Raw genomic sequence first — 17910 nt, 5'->3', positions numbered from 1 at the left:
TGGTGTGGTGCTCTGCAAGCCCCAGGGGATTCCTCTGCCCTGGGAGGAGGGAGATGGGGTGCTGAAGCCCAGCTAGCAAGCTGTGGCAGCTCTTGGATGGCTGTTAGTCACAAGTTGGCCCAGGGAGCACAGAGGGTTGTGTGTTTATGCAATCAGCCCTGGCACCTCAACAGGTGCCGTGGTGCAAGCTGTAGTGATGCCAGATCCACGTGGGGAAGGAAGCTAAAGCTTTACATCTTCTAGCTCTGATTTATAGCAGTAACCAACACTGGGATTCAAATCAGTGCCCCAAACCTGCAAGTTTCACTCCTTGGAGAGAGCTTGAGGAAAAGAGGATCTTTTAAACATGGAGCCACACTCGGCCATGATGTGGCTGCTGCTGTCTCAGTGAAGCTAATTCTCTTGCTCATCCATGACAGCATTAGCCCAGCAAAGCCAGCTGAGGGAAGGTGCTGGAAGATGCCTTTGAGGAGGAGAGTGACTTTGAATGAGCATGTGGAGTTGGTAAATTTCTTCAGCATCATAGCATCTGTTTGATGTAATCCCTGTGCTGACAATAGCTTTCTGACACTTGGTTCACCCATCGAAGGAGGGTGCAGTAACACGCATCTACGTAACTGAGTTATCTGGAAACTTTAAAACAAAATAAGTGCCAGGCCCATCATCTAACATTTCCCACATTTAAGTAAGTGGTTAAATTTTCAAATGAGGAGCTGAGCTCCTTGAAAATCTGCCCCTATAAATATTGTTATGCTGGTGTTAAAACAAATGCTTTGAGGCACTTTGAATGCAGCGCCATACAGGCACAGGTTTACTTATGGCTTATTTATGTTGTTTTACTGCTGTTCATAAAACTGCAGAGAAGCAGGCACTGACCCTCCTCCTCATGTGCTCTCTAATGCCATGTCTGATGATGGCCTTTTGATTAGTTGAAAGGCCAAGATTTGGAAAGTCATCTTTCAAAGCATTGTGATGATGTGGGCTGCTTTAAAGTGTTGTACTGTCAGTCTCTGTGCCTAATTGCTCTTTCTGACCTCAGAGGAGCAGTACAAACAAAATTCCTTTGAAGACTGAGTGGAGCTGAGCTACTGTAGTAACAAGACTCTGGGTGTTTTAGACAGATGTCCTAACTAAGTAAGCATTTCAAACCCTGGGTCCTTTTGATTAAAGAGCTATCAAACACAGTTAGTTCTTCTGCAAGTTTACCTGTCTGTTACAAAAGCCTCCTCTCCTGTAATGGCAGTGAAAATATTCAGCACAACCATAGTTTATGTGCTTAGATAATATCTTTTTGCTGTCCGTGCAGTAAAAACTACATACTTACAAAAGTAACACTGATGTCTGCTCTTGGCAGCCCTGGCACTTACTCTCTGAACAAGTGGTTAGTGTTTGGCCTTGGGTTTCAGTGGCATGGTTACTTGGTGTCCCCACTGTCAGAAAAGTCCAAGGCTGTGGATGCTTGGGGTGATGGATTTGTAGTCTCTGACTCTGCTTTTTTACCTCTGTCTGAAGTCAGCACCCGAGCATAGTTCTGTGCTGTTACCTGCATGCTTGAGCTCCAAGCTGGAAAGCTGGGAGGTGGAGGTGCCTTTCTTGCAACATGGTGAAGATGTGATCCTGAGGGGCTTGCTGGGACTTCAGGGTACTCAAACTAAGCAATTCCCCAAGTTTGTAATGAAGTGTTAGAGCAGATGGCCCGCTTAGATTGCAGGATATTATTAGAACCATGATCAGTGCTAATAAGGTCATTGGCAGTGGGGGAGGAGGTCGGCATCTGACCTTGTTTGAAAGGTGGCAGCCTGTGCTCTGGGGGAGTTTTTCAGCAGTGGAATGCGAATTAAAAAAAAAAGAAAGACATAGTATGTATTAAAAGGACCCACTGCCCAGCCCAGTGTGTCCATTTAGAGGGTGCTGGGGAAGCAGTAACTCACTGAGTTAGGTGCACAGAGCACCATGAGAAATTAGAGGCAAATTCTGCTTTAATTAACAGTCTTGAGAATGGCAACCTAGTAGCTAGTGCTGCAGAACAGGTATAGTATCACAGGGCATTGCCCTGTCAGATGAATGGTTGGTGCCTGTCTCCTTAGGAGTCAATCTCTGTCTCCTTCTTTCAGTGAGCAGTTCTGGAGTGCTGTGATTAGTTCTGGGTGCTTATTGAGAGAAAACAGCTCTCAGGGGCGTTTGGGAAAGCTCGGAGTATCTAACTGAGATGGAAGAGATGGCCAGGGGCAGCACTGACACAGCTCAGCTTCAGGTGGCCTGCCTGAGAGCCAATGAAGCAGTCATTAGAAGGTGCTTCCCTAAATCTTTAATTACCACAGGGGCATGGCTGGTGCTGGGAACAGTCACACGGAGATTAGGTCCTTAAAGAGCCCACACACAACTGAGCAAAGTTTGAAAACAAAACCTCTGTGTATAATCCCAGCAGTGCTGGCTGATCCCACTGATGGGCGTTTCTTCCTCTGTCAGCTCCTGCAGGATCAGAGGGTGAGAGAAGTTTGCATTCTTGCCATTAAGTGTGGGTTGATCCCATATGGTCAGTTCATGTAGTGTTGTGCTGTGTGCAGTGCTTGGGCTCTGCTCCTGGGGTCTCTTCCACGTGGTTCTGGAGATACCAAGCACAGGATGAGTTGGGCATGAGAGCCTCAGCCCATGCAGTAGTGCTTGAGTAGCCAGGACAGCAGAGATCTGAAAGCCAAACATGCAGATGAGCCTTCAAGGAGGGTTTGGAAGGTCATTGAGATATGGCAGAGACAAGTGTTTGAGGCCAGCTCTAGGATGGAAAGTGCTTTCCTGCCCTTGGGGGAATCTTGTTTCATAAACCAACCAAGTTTCAAGATGGTTGTCTTTGGAGGGAATGTTGCCTCTTCCCAGATGCTATAAGGGAAGGCATTAAAGATATACCCTGGTGATCTCCGCAGAAGCCCTCATAAAGGTTGCTCTCATGGCACAAGACTTGAAGCCTTATGCCCTGTTTCTCCTTTCTGCTCTGTTTCCTTCTCCCATCCCCAGCCCCCTGTCCCTGTTAGGTGTGGTTTCTGCAGAGACTGAGCAAGGCAAGTCTCTGGCCTTCCATTTCTCCTGTTGATTCAGCAGTCATTTTTATTTCTCAGTGCATCTGATGCACTTGCAGATGAAGAGGTAATCATCACGGTTACCTCCCCAGGGACTTTGCCTCCCTGCTGTGTCACTCTGTAAAGCCTCTGGCATGCTGCAGGGTGGGAGCTGGGGCAGGGCAGGCGGCTTGAGTGACTCAGGTGCTCAGGAGCAGGAGACCCATCAGGATTGTTAAAAGCAGAGCAGGGATGTCTGAGAACTCCACCAAGCTGTGAGAAGACAGAAAGCAGGGGTGACTCCAGAGCAGATCCCCAGGGCACTCTCCCTCAGGGCAAGGGAGGCTGGGGATGAGGTGAGGACCTCTCACCATCAGCATCAGCGGGGTGTGCAGCACCCAAGGCACCAGCACAGCCTTCCTGCCACCTCCCCTGGCCAGGTGGCCAAGAAGGCCAATTCCATCCTGGCCTGTATCAGAAACTGTGTGTCCAGCAGGACCAGGGAGGTGATCCTGCCCCTATATTCTGCCTTAGTGAGATCACTACTTGAGTACTGTGTGCAGTTTCAGGCACTGCAGTATGACAAGGACATCGAAGTGGTGGAGAGGGTGCAGAGAAGGGGACCCAAGCTGATTAGGTGTGTGTCTGGAGAACAATCCTTATGAGGAGAGGCTGTGAGGAAATTGGGGCTGTTCAGCTCAGAGAAGAGAAGGCTGAGGGGAGACCTCTGCTCACTACAACTACCTTGAAGGAGATGGTAGTGAGACAGACACTGCCTCTTCTCTCTGGTGACCAGTGATACGACAAGAGGAAATGGGTTAAAGCTCCACCAGGGGAGGTTCAGGTTAGATATTAGGAAAAGCTTCTTCACAGAAAGAGTGGTGAAGCATTGGAACAGGCTGTCTAGGGAGGTGGTGGGGGCACCGTCCCTGGAGGTGTTCCAGAGATGAAGAGCTACAGCAGATGGTTTGGTGGTTAGGAGTTGTTGGGTGAATGGTTGGACTTGATGATCTTAGAGGTCTTTTCTGACCTTGATGCCTCACATTTGTCACCCAAGCCCACTCAGAATGCTCCTGCACCAGAGCTGGGGGAGTTGATGGGGTGGGGGGAACCCCTGGGTGCTGAGAGGCAAAGGACAGGAGTACTTCCAGCTTCCAATGCAGAGATGGGAAGCACAGGCTGGAGTTCAGGAAGCACTAAGGGCATCCCAGCCCCAGCCCAGCAGCTGCAGTGACCATGCATGGAGTGGCTGGCATGGAGTCTCAATGTTGCTGAGTCCCCAAGCCACCTGGGGATCTCCCACCAGGCCTGGTTTACTGGTATTGAAAACTTTTCAGGCTGCAATTGTCTCTTTTTGGGTAGTAATTGAAGCAGGACCCTGAGCTGGAGCGTTGATGAGTATTTGTGTTCCCACAGCCAAAAACTCCCTGCTGTGGTCTTGTGCAGTAAAGCACAGATTGAATTAAGAGGATTTTCAGTGTTGTTGGTTTGTGTTTCTCTGCATGGGTTTTTTGAAGACTCCATGGTAATGTAATATCTTTAGAAGTCTTTACTCAGAATAGAGCTCACATTATCTGGGACAGAAACACAACTGAAATTTTTTGTTGTTATTTTAATTGTGCTAATTCTCAGATAACTATTTTAAGTTTCCAGAGCTTAGCCCAGACAGAGGAAAAGCGTTAGTACTTTCCTTAATATTCCTTTTTACTTTTCCATCAGAGGTACTTGCACGTAAGTTTGGGCAAGGATTTCTGCCAGGGCCCTGACACCAGCCCATCTATCTGGGTTTAGGCGAGGGAGAGAACATTTTTTTTTTCCAGCCGGGTGTTCACTGACGTCGGCACCGGTCCTGCTGCATTCCAGGCTCGGTAATGACACGGGAGCTTCTTTGCAGCTGCTCCTCTCTCACGTGGTGGAGAGGCTGCAGATGTCCTCGGGAAAGGTCACTCCTTCCTTGCAGAAAAAAATCTCTGCTGGCCTGATCCAGGAGGCCTGTCTCACCTATAAGAAAAAGAATATTTGCACTGCACCACTCATCCTGGCTGGACTCGATCAGGGCACTGGAAGGTCCTTTTCTTCTTGCCCTTTTGGGAAGGAATTGTGCTGTCTGAAGGTATCTCTTGTCTGTGGCAGAAGTAGAATACATGTCAGGTGTCTGCCTGCCTAAGGAATTAATGTTGTTGAGATTGCTTTCTAATAGAAAACAGCCTTTAAAAGCTAATCCATGCATTCCTCCTTGTCTACAAAAGGCTGAGCATCAGGCAGTCTGTACTGCACTGGTGACCAGGACAAGGATAAGCAGCTCAGAGTACAAGTTGAGGGCAGGAGTTTGGAAAGCACGGGGAACACAGAAAACCCCACAGTAACTTGATCAGTTTGCTCTTTGTGACTGAAGCCCTGATAAGCAAGTGTGTCCACATGGCTATGCTTTAGTTGCTTCTATGCTCTGCCAGTTTTTCTGTTCTACTGGCAAACCTAAAAAAGTAAATCTGGCAGTTATTTAAAAAACAAACTCCAAAAACCCAAACAAATTAAATGAAACCCCTGATCAGTTCCATTCTTGTTGGTCTGCTGGTATACACCTACAAACAGACACAAATGCAACACACACACAACACATTCCTTTCTTAGCTGTTCTGGCACTTACACCAGTGCCACTCAGAAGAATTTAGGTCAAGATTTCTAGCAAAGCAAAGTTGCATCCTGCAGGAGAAAGTGGATACAACCCTGCAGTGAGGCTGTACAATCTTTTCAGTGTCCTGTCCTACAGCTCTTGTTACAGGAGAGGGAACAGATCTAATCAGTGGCTACATGGAATTAACCTTTCAGCATCTGAAGTCTTGTTTTCTATAAAAATCATCCTGATAATCCGCATTCCTAACATTGCATGGAGAAAACAGAGCTCTGTTTCTGGATTTTGGAGTCATTGAGCCCTGCATCATGTTGTGACTCAGAATTCTGGGTCTGTAAGTCAGCGTGGAATATGGAGTAGGTAAAAAGCCTCCTTGCAGCCTCCATGCTGATTTATATCCTAGGAATGGTTTATTGCTTGACTCTTTGGAGTCAGGAACAAGAGCATGCTTTGGCTGGGTGAGGTAGGGAGTGTGAACCTGCACAGCCCATTGCACAGAGGGGGAAGAGGGGAACAGGAACGCAAAGGCCACAATCTTGGTCTTTGGTGGACTTAACTATCCAGAGAGGCGCTGCTGTGGGAGAAAGTGGCTGGAGAGGTGGACTTCAGTGTGCAACAGAGAAGAGACAAATGGGGAGTAGTGAATTGAGACAGGCATCAGTACAGAGAGGAGCAAGGGTAGTAGAGGAGCTGGGGACAACAGTGTGCAGCCATCAGGGTGAGGGACAGGGAAGCTGGCTTTGCTCTCTGATGTTCTTTCTGTGATCTGCAGATCTCAGCCAAGAGCAGGAAGGTGTCATCTGCCTTGGAGCATCAGCCTCCTGGGCTCAGACAGACACTTGGGAGTCAATTTTGGCTTTCAGGGGCAACTGAGGGCTTCACCCCCTTCTGTATCTACTTGTTCCACTGCAGCCACCTCCTTAGTGGCTAAAGCTATTGCACAGAGGGACTAAAGTGTCCACTTCTGCCATCTCTTAGTGTTTCCAGATGAAGGGTGGAAAGCCAGGGTAGCAGTGACATGGTGTTTCCCAGCAGGAGTCAATCAGCATGCTCAGCAGAGCCCAGCCAGCATTCTTCTCTGCTCAGGGTGCTGCTGTGTTACCCCCTGGCAGCTCATCAGTAGCTGAGGCTGAAGCACATCCTGAAGAGTTACATTTTCCAGGCTGAAGATTCTCCCTGGGAATTGTCAGCCCAGATGGAATTAATGGGCTTTTTTTTTTTTGAAAGTTTTTTTCATTATTTTTTGAAAACCAGGAATCTGTTTGTGCACATGAAGCTGTTGCATTCGGAGCAAAGCAACAGCTCAAAAATTGGGCTAATCATCAATTGGCAAATAGTTACATTCTTCCAAGTTCTTAAAAAAAGAGAAAGCCAACCAAACAAAAAACCAAACTAAAACCAACAACAAAACAGCCAAAAAAGCAACCACCCACAAATCTCCTTTTTTTTTTTTTTTTTTTTTCGGTTTCATTTTGCTCTCCAGAATGGTTTGAGAATGATGTTTTCTGAGCATGGCTTTGACCTCCATAGGACAGGAGGGAGGGTTTTGGTCAGACACTTGGTTATCAATCTCTGTGCTTCCCTGTTTGCCTTCTACCTTGTGTAAACTCGTGGAGCAAGGCTGATGGAGGTGGTCACAAGTCCAATATTTGTATTCATGAAAACAGTGCTTTAACATTTATTCTCCTGGGCTTTAATGTACTTTACTTGATTCTGTCTACGTGTGGTTTTCCTGCTGCAGTTGTAATATTCAACAACTGCAGGTAGAAGAAGGTCAGAAGCATCAGCTTTCCATATGACCTTGACAGATTCAATCAGCCAGTGAAAGTTGTAGAATTGGATTATGGGATTTGCAATGAAAAAGTGGTTTAAGGGACAAGAGAAACTGCATGTGGTATTTTAAAATGCTGGCAATCAAGAGGGACAGTACTGAGGGGAACAAAAGGTGTAAGACAGCAGTTTTATTTTGTTTGCTTTTCTTTTGTGTTAAGTTTGTTTTGTTTTGTTTTTAATATAGTAGTGGTGCCCTATTGTTCCAGAGACTGGCATGTTTTTTTCTTATTTATTACAGAAGGAAAATCAATGACATGCCAGTGTTTCTATCTTTCAGGTAGAATTGATTTCTTTACTTACAAATAGTCCCACGCTGAAACAGTCACCCTCAGGAATATTAATGATTCAGGATATCACCTGATTCACCTCCTGCTCTAAATACATGCAGTGATCCCAGGGCTAAACATGCTTCTAGAGGTGCTCTCTTTACTGGGCACTAAATGCATTCTTCATAATTGTTATCGATCAGTTGTTGGAACAGGACTGTGGCCAGGGATGTCTCTAAAAGCTTATTTCACTTGGAGAGAGCCTGTATTTGATACTGTATTAAAGCACATTTTATTGTGCTTTTAACATTCCTGAACCTTGGAGACTCATGGAATAATACCCGAAAGACATTAAAAATTATCAGTTCTGAACTCCAAATTGTTGATACTTCTATTTTAACTTTATTTCAGATATGTGGTGATAACAGACTAATACAGTTCACAAAATGTAGCCTAATGAAAATGTGTTGGCAGGTATAAAAAAAGAGCTTGATGAAGTCTTTGTGCCTCTTTTGTGGAATAAAATTTGCTGGTAGCAATCTCTCAGATAAACATGTTTTTCTGCTCTGTGGCTCATAAAAAAATACACTGGGGCAATGCCATACTTTTTAAATATATGTTTCTTAGACTTGGTAAACATTGTCCATTGCTTGGAGCAAGCAAAAATGTTCCAGAAACCAAAAATGTTAAAATCAATACACGTTTTTCATTGAGCATAACAGAGCATACCATTGGCCTGAATGAAGAGAACTTGGCAGGGAGAACAGAGCTGGAAAGAGTTGTCAAGATGTAAAAATCTAATGAAGGAGCTACAGGGCTTTTCCCCAACAAAGTAACTGCTCTGAGTTTGTAAGAACCTTCAAGTGTAACAAACAGCTTGGAATTGAAATCCTGCTTGAAAGCAGGAGGACAGCCACGGCCTCTTTGTGCTGTCCTGGGGAAAATCAGCAGAACATTGCTGTATTCAGCACTGTGCAAAAGTAAAACTTCACTCACAGCAGCTCTCTGCTTCCCTAATTGCCAGGTGAATGGGGGATTTGGGTGTTCAGGCTGGTGCCTGTGGCTGCTTAGAGTCTGCTGGAATACTGTAGTTCCATGTCTCCCCCCCTGTTTCTAATTAAAATTTTAAAAAAATGGTGGGGTGATGGAGCTTGTTTAAATACTCAAGCTCCATGCCAATGTCCCATCCTTTCTGTACAGGGCTAGATTTGCCTGCTGAGTTCAGTGGCTTGAAGTTTTTGGCAGTAGCTCTGAGTAACTGTCAGTGGTTAAGGTGATAGCAAAAAGGGAGTCAAGGATGTAGAAATGCTGCTGTCTCTGCTTTGTTTTTCTCTCCTGCTCTGGTTTGAGATGTATAACAAAAACAAGCTTGACAAACATTTTGAGGATGCAGACTTCGTAAGCAAGTCCTAGATAAGCATGTTTGAATCCTAGCAGAGTGCATCTGATCTTGAGAACCCCCAGTCCAAGTGCTTTTATACACACTCTTAAAGCACCAGCATCTCCAGCAGGATTTGTCCATGCTGTGCATCTGTTTTTTTTTGCATCTGGAGACTCTCTGAAATTGTTCAGCTGCTAAATTGTTTCTGCCATGTGATGGAAAGCTTGTCCCCTGCTTGTGTAAAGTGCTGCTGTTCCTCATGTAATCACCCAAGCCCTGGCATGTTGTACATTGGCCACGGTGAGCATGTGTCTGGTGGCAAGGGGCAGCTTGCTTTCCAGTCCAGTGATGGAAGAAAGGGCTTCAGCACACCATGTTCCCCTAGCCAGAGGCATGCAGGAGCACAGGCTCTTGGGAACTGGTTTGCGTCTGTGATAGAGGTTGGATTTCCTAGAGAAAGGCCAGAATGACAAAGAGATGAAGGTGTTACAGGTCTCTAGCAGTGGGTTTTCAGCAGTCCCCTCAGCTTACTGTTGGCAGCTTTTTTCTGGACTCATATATTGGCAGAAATTATGATGTCATTTTTCTTCCTCGTGTTATTCCTTCCATCTCCCTGCAAATCAAAAATATTCCAGCAGAGCAGTCACACGGGTGAGATGGGAGGCTGAAGAGCAGCACCCATGTCTTAGACCCAGGGATTTTTGTCTCTGCTTCCTCTTCCTTCTGCATTTTTTTAACTGGACATTTAGTGAGTTAGGCCCTACCTGGACTGATGTGGCTGTGCTTGACAGAGGAATTGAACTTTTTTTTCTTTTAAGCCCAAGCACTCAACACAGGTACTTGTTTATCTGCTGGTCGGCCTCCCAGGGCTCTACCCCACAGCTGCAGGGAGAGAACTGGGCAGACTTTGAAGAATACATCAGCAGAGCAAACACAGCATGGCTGCTTGGTTTGCTCTGAGGGTTTTTGAGCTGCCTTCCACTTGCACATACTGCTGAGCTTTGCTCTGAGCTTGTGGTTTAAAAGTAGCCAAAACTCTTGTCATAGCTGCTGAATGTCACCAGCTTTCATTTGAAATCAGGCAAAGCATCAGAGTTCAGTCATTTCAGTCAAAACCAAATCTAGACTTTCTCAGAAAGGGCTTGACCCTACATTTGTTGAAGCCATGGAAGTTCAGTTGTTTTTTCAGCAATGAGCTGGGGCTGCCTTGAGAGTGCTGGGAGCATTGGTAGCCCTGAAAGCTTGTGACAGGTACTAAGGCTTTTGCACTGAAGCTGTGTGGAAAGGCAGGTCTGGCTCTTGTCTTCTGTACCCTGACAAAAGACATGTCCCTGTTTGTCTCAGTAGCCCCAAGCTGGAGCTGACATGCTGCAGCTGCAGACATTGTTCAGAACAGCGTAAAATCTGAAGAGTTTTCTCTAGTGACTGCAGAGGAGCTGAACTGGGCTAAAATAACACATGGTTTTAGCATTTTTTCTTCTCCATCTGGACAGGTTCAGGGAGGTGGCTCTTTAGACCCAGAGGTGTGAAGTTCAAAGAAGTTAGGCAAGGCTCATCTTAGAGACATTGGAAAACTATGGTTTATGCTTTTTATGGGCTGTTTAAATCCCCTTTCCAGCAAATGATGTCTTCATGAACTGTACTCATTGCTAGCTAGAACATCAATTTCATAAGGTCTAAATCATCCATACCTGGAAGCTATCAGATTAACCTTAACCCTAATATTTTTACCCACATACATGGAAACTGAAAATTCTGGGTGATAGGAAGTCTGAATTGCTTCCCTCCCCTTCAAGGCTGATTGCCATTTAGCAGTTCTGCTTTTTCTTTTCAGCTATGATCTCTTCACAGCAGGATCCACACCATAACAGCAGTCTTTGAGCCCTCTCTAAATGGGTGTTACACCTCCATTTGAAAAATGTCAGCATCTGGCTGTGCTGTATTACTTTTATTGCTTTTGCAAGTAACTTCAGGCAGCAGCTTCTTTGTGCCCTAGGTTGTGTACAAGTGCATGCCTGATGGCAGGTGAGGTGCTGGCACAGGAGGGGTGCAGAGCACTAACTCAATAGTATCTCTACAGGTGTCCAGAGAGGAGGAGGAAAAGCAGTAGAACTTGAAAGCCTTTGAGATAAGTTATCTCAGAGGGAGAGAGGGAGGATGGAGTTCAAGCATTAGATTTGGGAGTCTTGGAGCAGCACAAATCAGTTTCCAAACAAGACAGGGAATTAAGCATTGGAGAAACTTGATGTGACAACTCACAACTGGTTGAAAAATGAGTTCAGTGGCAGTCTGTAAGGATTTACTTGTCAAGACTATTCATTTTTGGTTTATGACTTCAATGATAGAATAGAGTATGCTTGTTAAATTGGTAGAGTGCTCTGGGCTAAGAGGAATTGCAGGCATTTTAGGGAACCAGATGTGGAGTTGCAGGTAATCTTGACAGGTTGGAAATACAGTCCATTAAAAAGGAGTATGAATTCAATAAAATCAGGACAAAATATTGTATTGAAGCAAATCAGCTGCATGATACAGGATGCAGCATAGCGGGGTAGGTAGTAGTTCTGGAAAAGGCATGTTGAGAGTCAATTAAAAGTGTTACACTGTTAGAAGGGAAGAAAATGTCACTCAGGGAAGTATCAGCAGCAGTGTCATCTACAGGATGTGTTAAAAAAATCTTTGCGTCTGCACAGCACTAGTAAGGGGTTAGCAGGAGCACATGCCCTGTACATGTCCCCCACCCAGTAGAGGTGCAGGCTGACTGGGGGAGCAGCCTAATGAAATCTTGGAGACTGCACTGACAACATTAAAAAGGCATGGTTTGTATAGTATAGAACAGAGGGGTTTGAGGAAGCGGGGTGGATGTGGCTACAGCCTTTAAGTGTAGACCATTCTTCAGAAAGGAAGGGAATAACTCCAGTTCTGGCCCTGTGGGGTAAGAGAAGCTTTAGGCTTTGCAGGAGGAGCAAAACTGCAGCTGAGAATCAGGAAGAGCTTTACAGATGCAGGGAGTGATGGAGTTCCTTGTCTGGGAAATACACAAGTATTAGTTACAAAGAAAACAGGGGAAGTTGATCTGTCTAGGCCCAGGGGTGATGTGTCATTTCTCTACATCCTTCTAGACCTTTTTAGTATCCTGGTAGGTGGGCTAGTCACCTTCCATGAGAACACATTTGAGGAGTGCTTTGTACATAATTACATGTTAAAACCTCTGTAGAAGTGAGCTGCTCCAGTACTGTGAGGAGAAAAGCATTGCTATTAAGCAGAAATTATCTGAGGTGCTGTGGCAGGGTCAATGTTCTTGGGAGGTTGTAAGGTTGTACTGCTCACTGACTCAGTTGGCAGCATAACTTTTAACATTTCATTAGCCTGGTGAAGGGAATGGCAGATAAGGTATGCACCAGAGCAGAGATTTGAACTGCAGCAAATGACAGCTTGGCTGCATGGACACCTATCTGTGAGACTGAACACTTACTAATGATCAGGCTAATTTGCTGGCTCCAGCCTCCTGTTTTCCAGCTGAAAACATGCTATTTCCATGCTATTTTATGTTGTATGCTGAGTGGCAGGATGAGCCACACAGTGCAGACAGTGTGCCTGTTGCTCAGCTTTGGAGCAGACTGCTTAATGACAAACTGCTGTAGGGAGCAGTGAGTTGGAGTGGTGGATGCACAGTTCTGAACATCCTTGTAGTTTGCTTTCTTGGAAGGGTAACTTCGAAGCTGCAGAGCCCTATAAGGTGAAGGACTTGGAGCTTTACCAACCAAGTCTGCTTCCTGTTACCTCTCTCTCCTTAGGGAGCAGAGGGCAGTAGGGGTAGTTTGCTCAGTACATGTTATCTGTGCTGCATAGAGACAGGGATGAAGCTCAGAGTTCCCCCCTTTCTGCTTCCCAGAGGGAACAGACACCATGGTGGTTAAGGTTGTATTGCATATGTGGAAGCCATGCTCTGGCAGGAGTGAGGATCATTGGGCCAGGAGGCATCCTCTGTGCATGTGCAGAGGAATGGAAAGCAGATAGCATTTTGTGCCTCAGTGCTAGACTGACAGGCACTGAGTAAGCAGGGCCAGCACATCTCTGAATGTGCCTCCCCACTGGGTTCCTCTAGGAGGGGTGGAAATCTGCTGCTTCATGCAGGGAAAAGTTATGTAGACAAGCTGTGTTTTGGTGCCTGGCTTTGTGTGAAACATGGAAATTCTTTCATGCCTGGTCTCTTTTCATTTTTTTTGCTGTCAGTCATTGCACATCATCGGTGTCTGTGGAAAAGACAGCACAGTCAGGGCACAAGTCTGCTACAGCTTCCAGTGTGTGAAAAGCAACATTTAAGCTTAAAGACTTGTACTTGAACTGAGGTGATTGATGGAACATACAGTGCAGTCATTAAAATCAGAAACGTGTCTGCTCTGGAACCCCTCACTGGCATCTAGGATTAAAAAGACCTGTGTTGCTGGTGCAAACATGAAGTGTTTGTGCTGAAAGCCTGGTTTCTGCAGCACAGTTCAGCTTGCTGTAGCAGCCAGCAAGAAGGGAATTTGTGCAGGATGCTTAGGATAGTTTCCTCCAGCCTGGTGCATTACCCAGCATGCTCGTATTTGCATCCCTCCAAACTAGGATGCAGATAACAAGATGCAGGCCAGCAGGCTCCAGTCAGGTGTAACTGCAGGATTTTCTGCTGGATTTAAGTGTGCTGCCATCAGTGCTGCACTCAGAACAGCTGGCTTTGTGGCACTGCAAGCTGCTGTCATATTAGCTGGTGTCTGATGCCAGCCATTTACAGTATGCACCATCACAGCATGACTTAAGTTGGCAACACAGAGTCAATCACATGCCAGCAGCCTACTGTAAGGGTGGGGGAGTGTGTGGGAAGGGGAGAAGATGTTCTGAAATCCTTTTAATGATTTATTTTTAATATCCATTTTTCAAGCCTGGGGAAGTGCAATCCTTATGCTTTACCCTCCTGGCTGTAGTTGGCAAAGAAGCAGACAAATATGGTCCTTCAGAATACTTCCATTTTGCAAAGAGCCAGAGAATACAGCTATAGCACATCACCAAGGCCAGCAGCAGAGCCTGTTGTGGGGTGGTGATTCTCTGGCTGCAGGCTCTTGTGTCACCTGGGACAGGGTCAGAATGTGCCTTGCCTGGTGTCAATATTCGTACTAAATTAACAGCAACAAACATCCTCCAATACAGCAGGATGGCTGCACTGGTCCCAGCAGGCTCACTTACTGACACAGGTCAGGCTCTGGGCTGGTACCATGTCCCTTCTGAAAAACACAATAACCCACTCCAGATGCTAAGATGCTGCTATTTGGTGCAAAGCCCAGCTTGGAGAGTGTCTCAGCAAATCTCTGCATGGGATATTGGGACTGTCCTATAGCAACATGTGCTGAACATTCAGTGTGCTGGAGCCCCAGCTGGTCACTGCAGCAAAACTTCACCTTTTAGTGTTAAGATGCTGATCTGAAACTTAGGGGCCTGACTCCCTTTCTGTTTTCTCAGATTGTATTCCTAGGCCACACAGCTATAAAATGGAGCTGTCCTTATTTATCCTCAGCCCAGTATACACACTGCAGATTTGCTACCAGTTCCCTGTTGTTTACCCTGCTGTGTTACAGCTGGTACTGAGAAGTGACAAATGGCAGTTCCTTTGTCCTTCTGGCAGCTTTTGTAGAGCTGAAATCAGTCTTGTAGAGTGTATGTATTGCTGAGAAGCACTGGGAACTGTGGGTGTTGTAATGGAAGTGTAAAAGAAAGGGTCACCCCCACCAGTGGTGGAGTTCAGGGGATGCTAAAGGTTCCCATTGCTTTAGAGCAAGATACCTTGAAAGTTGTTTCCTAGCTGGACATCTGAACTGGGAACATTCTGTGTCACAGTCAGATTAACAATTCCTAAATTTCATTGTCTGAGAGATAGAGAACCTACTGTGGTGTTTGGAGAGGGCAGCTTGATTCAGCTGTGGCTTCTAACCTGTCCTGGTGAAAAATGGTTCATAAAACTCAGGATCAAAATGATGGTGAGGAGGAGCTAGACTGAAGCTGTGGTTCTGAATCCATGTGTAGCCATGATCCATTTGGACCTGGGGAGGCCTCTAAGGGCTTACTGACAGCCATGCTGCACTTCACAGCCATTGCTCTGCAGCAGCAGCTGCACAGATCTCAGTTCTTTGCAACTAGAAATCCTCACTGACACCAGTAGCACTGTAAGTGGGTACTGGTTTCTGCTCTCAGCTCTGTCTGCAGACTAAAGGCCTTATTTTTTTGGTAATAAAAATGTTCTGTTTGTTGAACCCCCTGTTGAAACGAAACAAACTGTTTTAAGAAAAAAGTAGAGCAAAGCTTCACACTAAGCTGAGGTGACTGGTGTCAATGACATGAAACATTTCAGTTGGAATAATCACAGAATCATAGAATTGGCTGGGTTGGAAGGGACCTCTGAGATCAAGTCCAACCCTTGCTCCACTGCTGCCATGGTTACCAGACCATGGCACTGAGTGCCACATCCAGTCTCTTTTTAAATATCTCCAGGGATGGAGAATCCACTACTTCCCTGGGCAGCCCATTCCAATATCTGATCACCCTCTCCGTAAAGAAATTCTTTCTAATCTCCAACCTAAACCTTCCCTGGTACAACTTGAGACTGTGCCCTCTGAGGCACTGTCTTGCTGAGAGTTCCCTGGGAAAAGAGCCCAACCCCCCCCCGGCTCCAACCTCCTTTCAGGGAGTTGTAGAGAGTGATGAGGTCTCCCCTGAGCCTCCTCCCTCTTATTTTCAAGAATTATTTTATCTTAATGACAACATTTGGTACTAGTTTTCTGTGTTCAATAAACTTCTGGTATTTATTTGCAAACACTACTAAATCAAGGCACAGTTTGTGGACTGTTTGAAGTAAAGTTATGATCTCTGTTGAATTGAGGTGATCTGTAGCACTGGTGAACCTTGGCTTTTTAGGAGCCACTGGCTTCCCTGGGGCTTTTATTTGGGAGGGGGGGAGTAGTCAGCAATGCAACATGCTGTGGCTTTTGCAAATGAAAGCAGGAAGGAGAAATTGTTTCAGTTGTTCCTTGTGTGACTACCAGTTCTGAGCATCTCAATACATGCATCTTGAAGATCAGAGTTGCTGCTGTATAGAGCTGTGGTCTTAATATTTTACCCAGCACAGCTGGGGAAGTGGTGGAGACAGTTTTGTTTCTCACTGTCTGGTTGTCAGGGTAAATTCAGCGGTCTGGTGTTGGGACTGAGGGGAAAAACAACCCACACAAGAAAATTGGGAATTTTTGTTATTGTTCCTGGAGACACTGCCACTAGTTTCTGGAAATACTGGTTATGTGTTTGATTTTTTTTCTCTTTTTTTGCAATGATTATTTTAACACCAGGAAGCCTAACTTTGGGGTTTAGATTGATAGTCTTTGGTTAATGTTACTGCAGGAGAAATCATGTTGCTCTTAAGTATTGCACTGCTATAGAAAAATAACAAAAAGAGGCACAGTAGCTACCAAACTGCTTCCACCTAGATGATTGTTACAGTAACCCAAACAATCCTTAATTAAAGCTCTCTGGCTGCCTTGCCTGCCACATTCACTGAAATGCTGTTCCATTATGTTTTTTAGGGCCGGTGTACCCGAGAGAACTGTAAATATCTCCACCCTCCCCCACACTTAAAAACACAACTTGAAATAAATGGACGCAACAACCTGATCCAGCAGAAGACAGCCGCAGCCATGTTTGCTCAGCAGATGCAGTTCATGCTACCGGGCACGCAGCTACAGCCGATTGTAAGTTACAGCAATCAGTGGGGCTCACACTGCTCCTCATTTATTTCCTTTTTCCTCACAGAGGCCTCAGTTCTGTTCTTTTCCTCCAGTGGTGTTTTCCAGACGCTTTTACTGGGCAGTGTTTTCCAGAGGGGTGTCTGTGCCTTCTTGCGAGCTGTGATTCGCTTCCATTGATAATGAAGGAGGGCATTGAGTGGAGGGAGGTGTACCATGAAGTGAATATTTGACTTAATTCCTGTACATCCCAGAAGTTCTGAGTGGCTGAATGGATTCTGTTTTGGATAGTTGTTTACGCTGGGTGAGGATGCTGGAGTTTTTCCACACTGTGTCAAGAGGCCAGTTGACTTCCTTGGACTATATGCATGGTACTGATGGGCTGAAATTGTGGAAGAATAGCCCTACCCAGACATTAATATATTTTTATGTCTGGCAGTGAGACCCATTTAATTTGCAATTGTCCCAGCAGAGAGTTGTGCTAATGTCACAGACCTACCACACATTATTCATGGTAATGCTCTTCAATACTAAGAGCAGGGAAGATTTGCTTCTCTTCAGAGAGACAGGGAAGCCTGTGGAAGATGGGTATTTGTAGAGCAGGTAGTTCAGAGAAGCCTTCCCTGCCTAGTCCTTCTCTAGCCTATCAGTTAAAACAGGTTTTCAGGCTGGAGAATCCTGTTATGCCAGGGAGAGGATGTCTTGTGTCTGCTGGCTGATTTATCTAGGATGGGGTGAAATTTATCAGCCAGGCTTGAGTCTGTCACTGTGTATATTTTAAGAAATGTCAGAGGTCTTTAAGCAGCTCTCAGCAGTGACATAAATACACTGCACGTTTTTAACCAAGAGCCTAATTAGGAGCCCTCCATTTGAAGTAGGGGCTGAATGTCTTTACTGCAGCAACATGCAGTTGTTGGGTAAGGTTTCCTGTGCTGTGCCACACAGGAGGTCTGGCTGATTCCATAGGGCAGACTCTTCTAGC

General features: G+C 45.7%; 1 protein-coding gene across 9 annotated transcripts in view; it reads left to right on the top strand.

Annotated features, from left to right (window-relative positions):
* MBNL3 (muscleblind like splicing regulator 3) overlaps positions 1 to 17910 on the top strand; it is a 91293-nt gene that overhangs the window by 40618 nt on the left and 32765 nt on the right. For all 9 annotated transcript variants that reach the window (XR_003987495.1, XR_003987494.1, XM_030449380.1 and 6 more), the window contains one exon: positions 16770 to 16934. Coding sequence is in view for 7 of the 9 variants with exons in the window: in XM_030449380.1 (XP_030305240.1) it covers positions 16770 to 16934 (165 nt within the window). In the remaining 2 variants the exon portion in view is untranslated. The remainder of the gene's footprint in view (positions 1 to 16769; positions 16935 to 17910) is intronic.

Source organism: Calypte anna, chromosome 4 (genome assembly GCF_003957555.1).
Source record: "Calypte anna isolate BGI_N300 chromosome 4, bCalAnn1_v1.p, whole genome shotgun sequence".
Classification (NCBI taxonomy): domain Eukaryota; kingdom Metazoa; phylum Chordata; class Aves; order Apodiformes; family Trochilidae; genus Calypte; species Calypte anna.
This window is presented reverse-complemented; position numbering and strand designations above follow the sequence as displayed.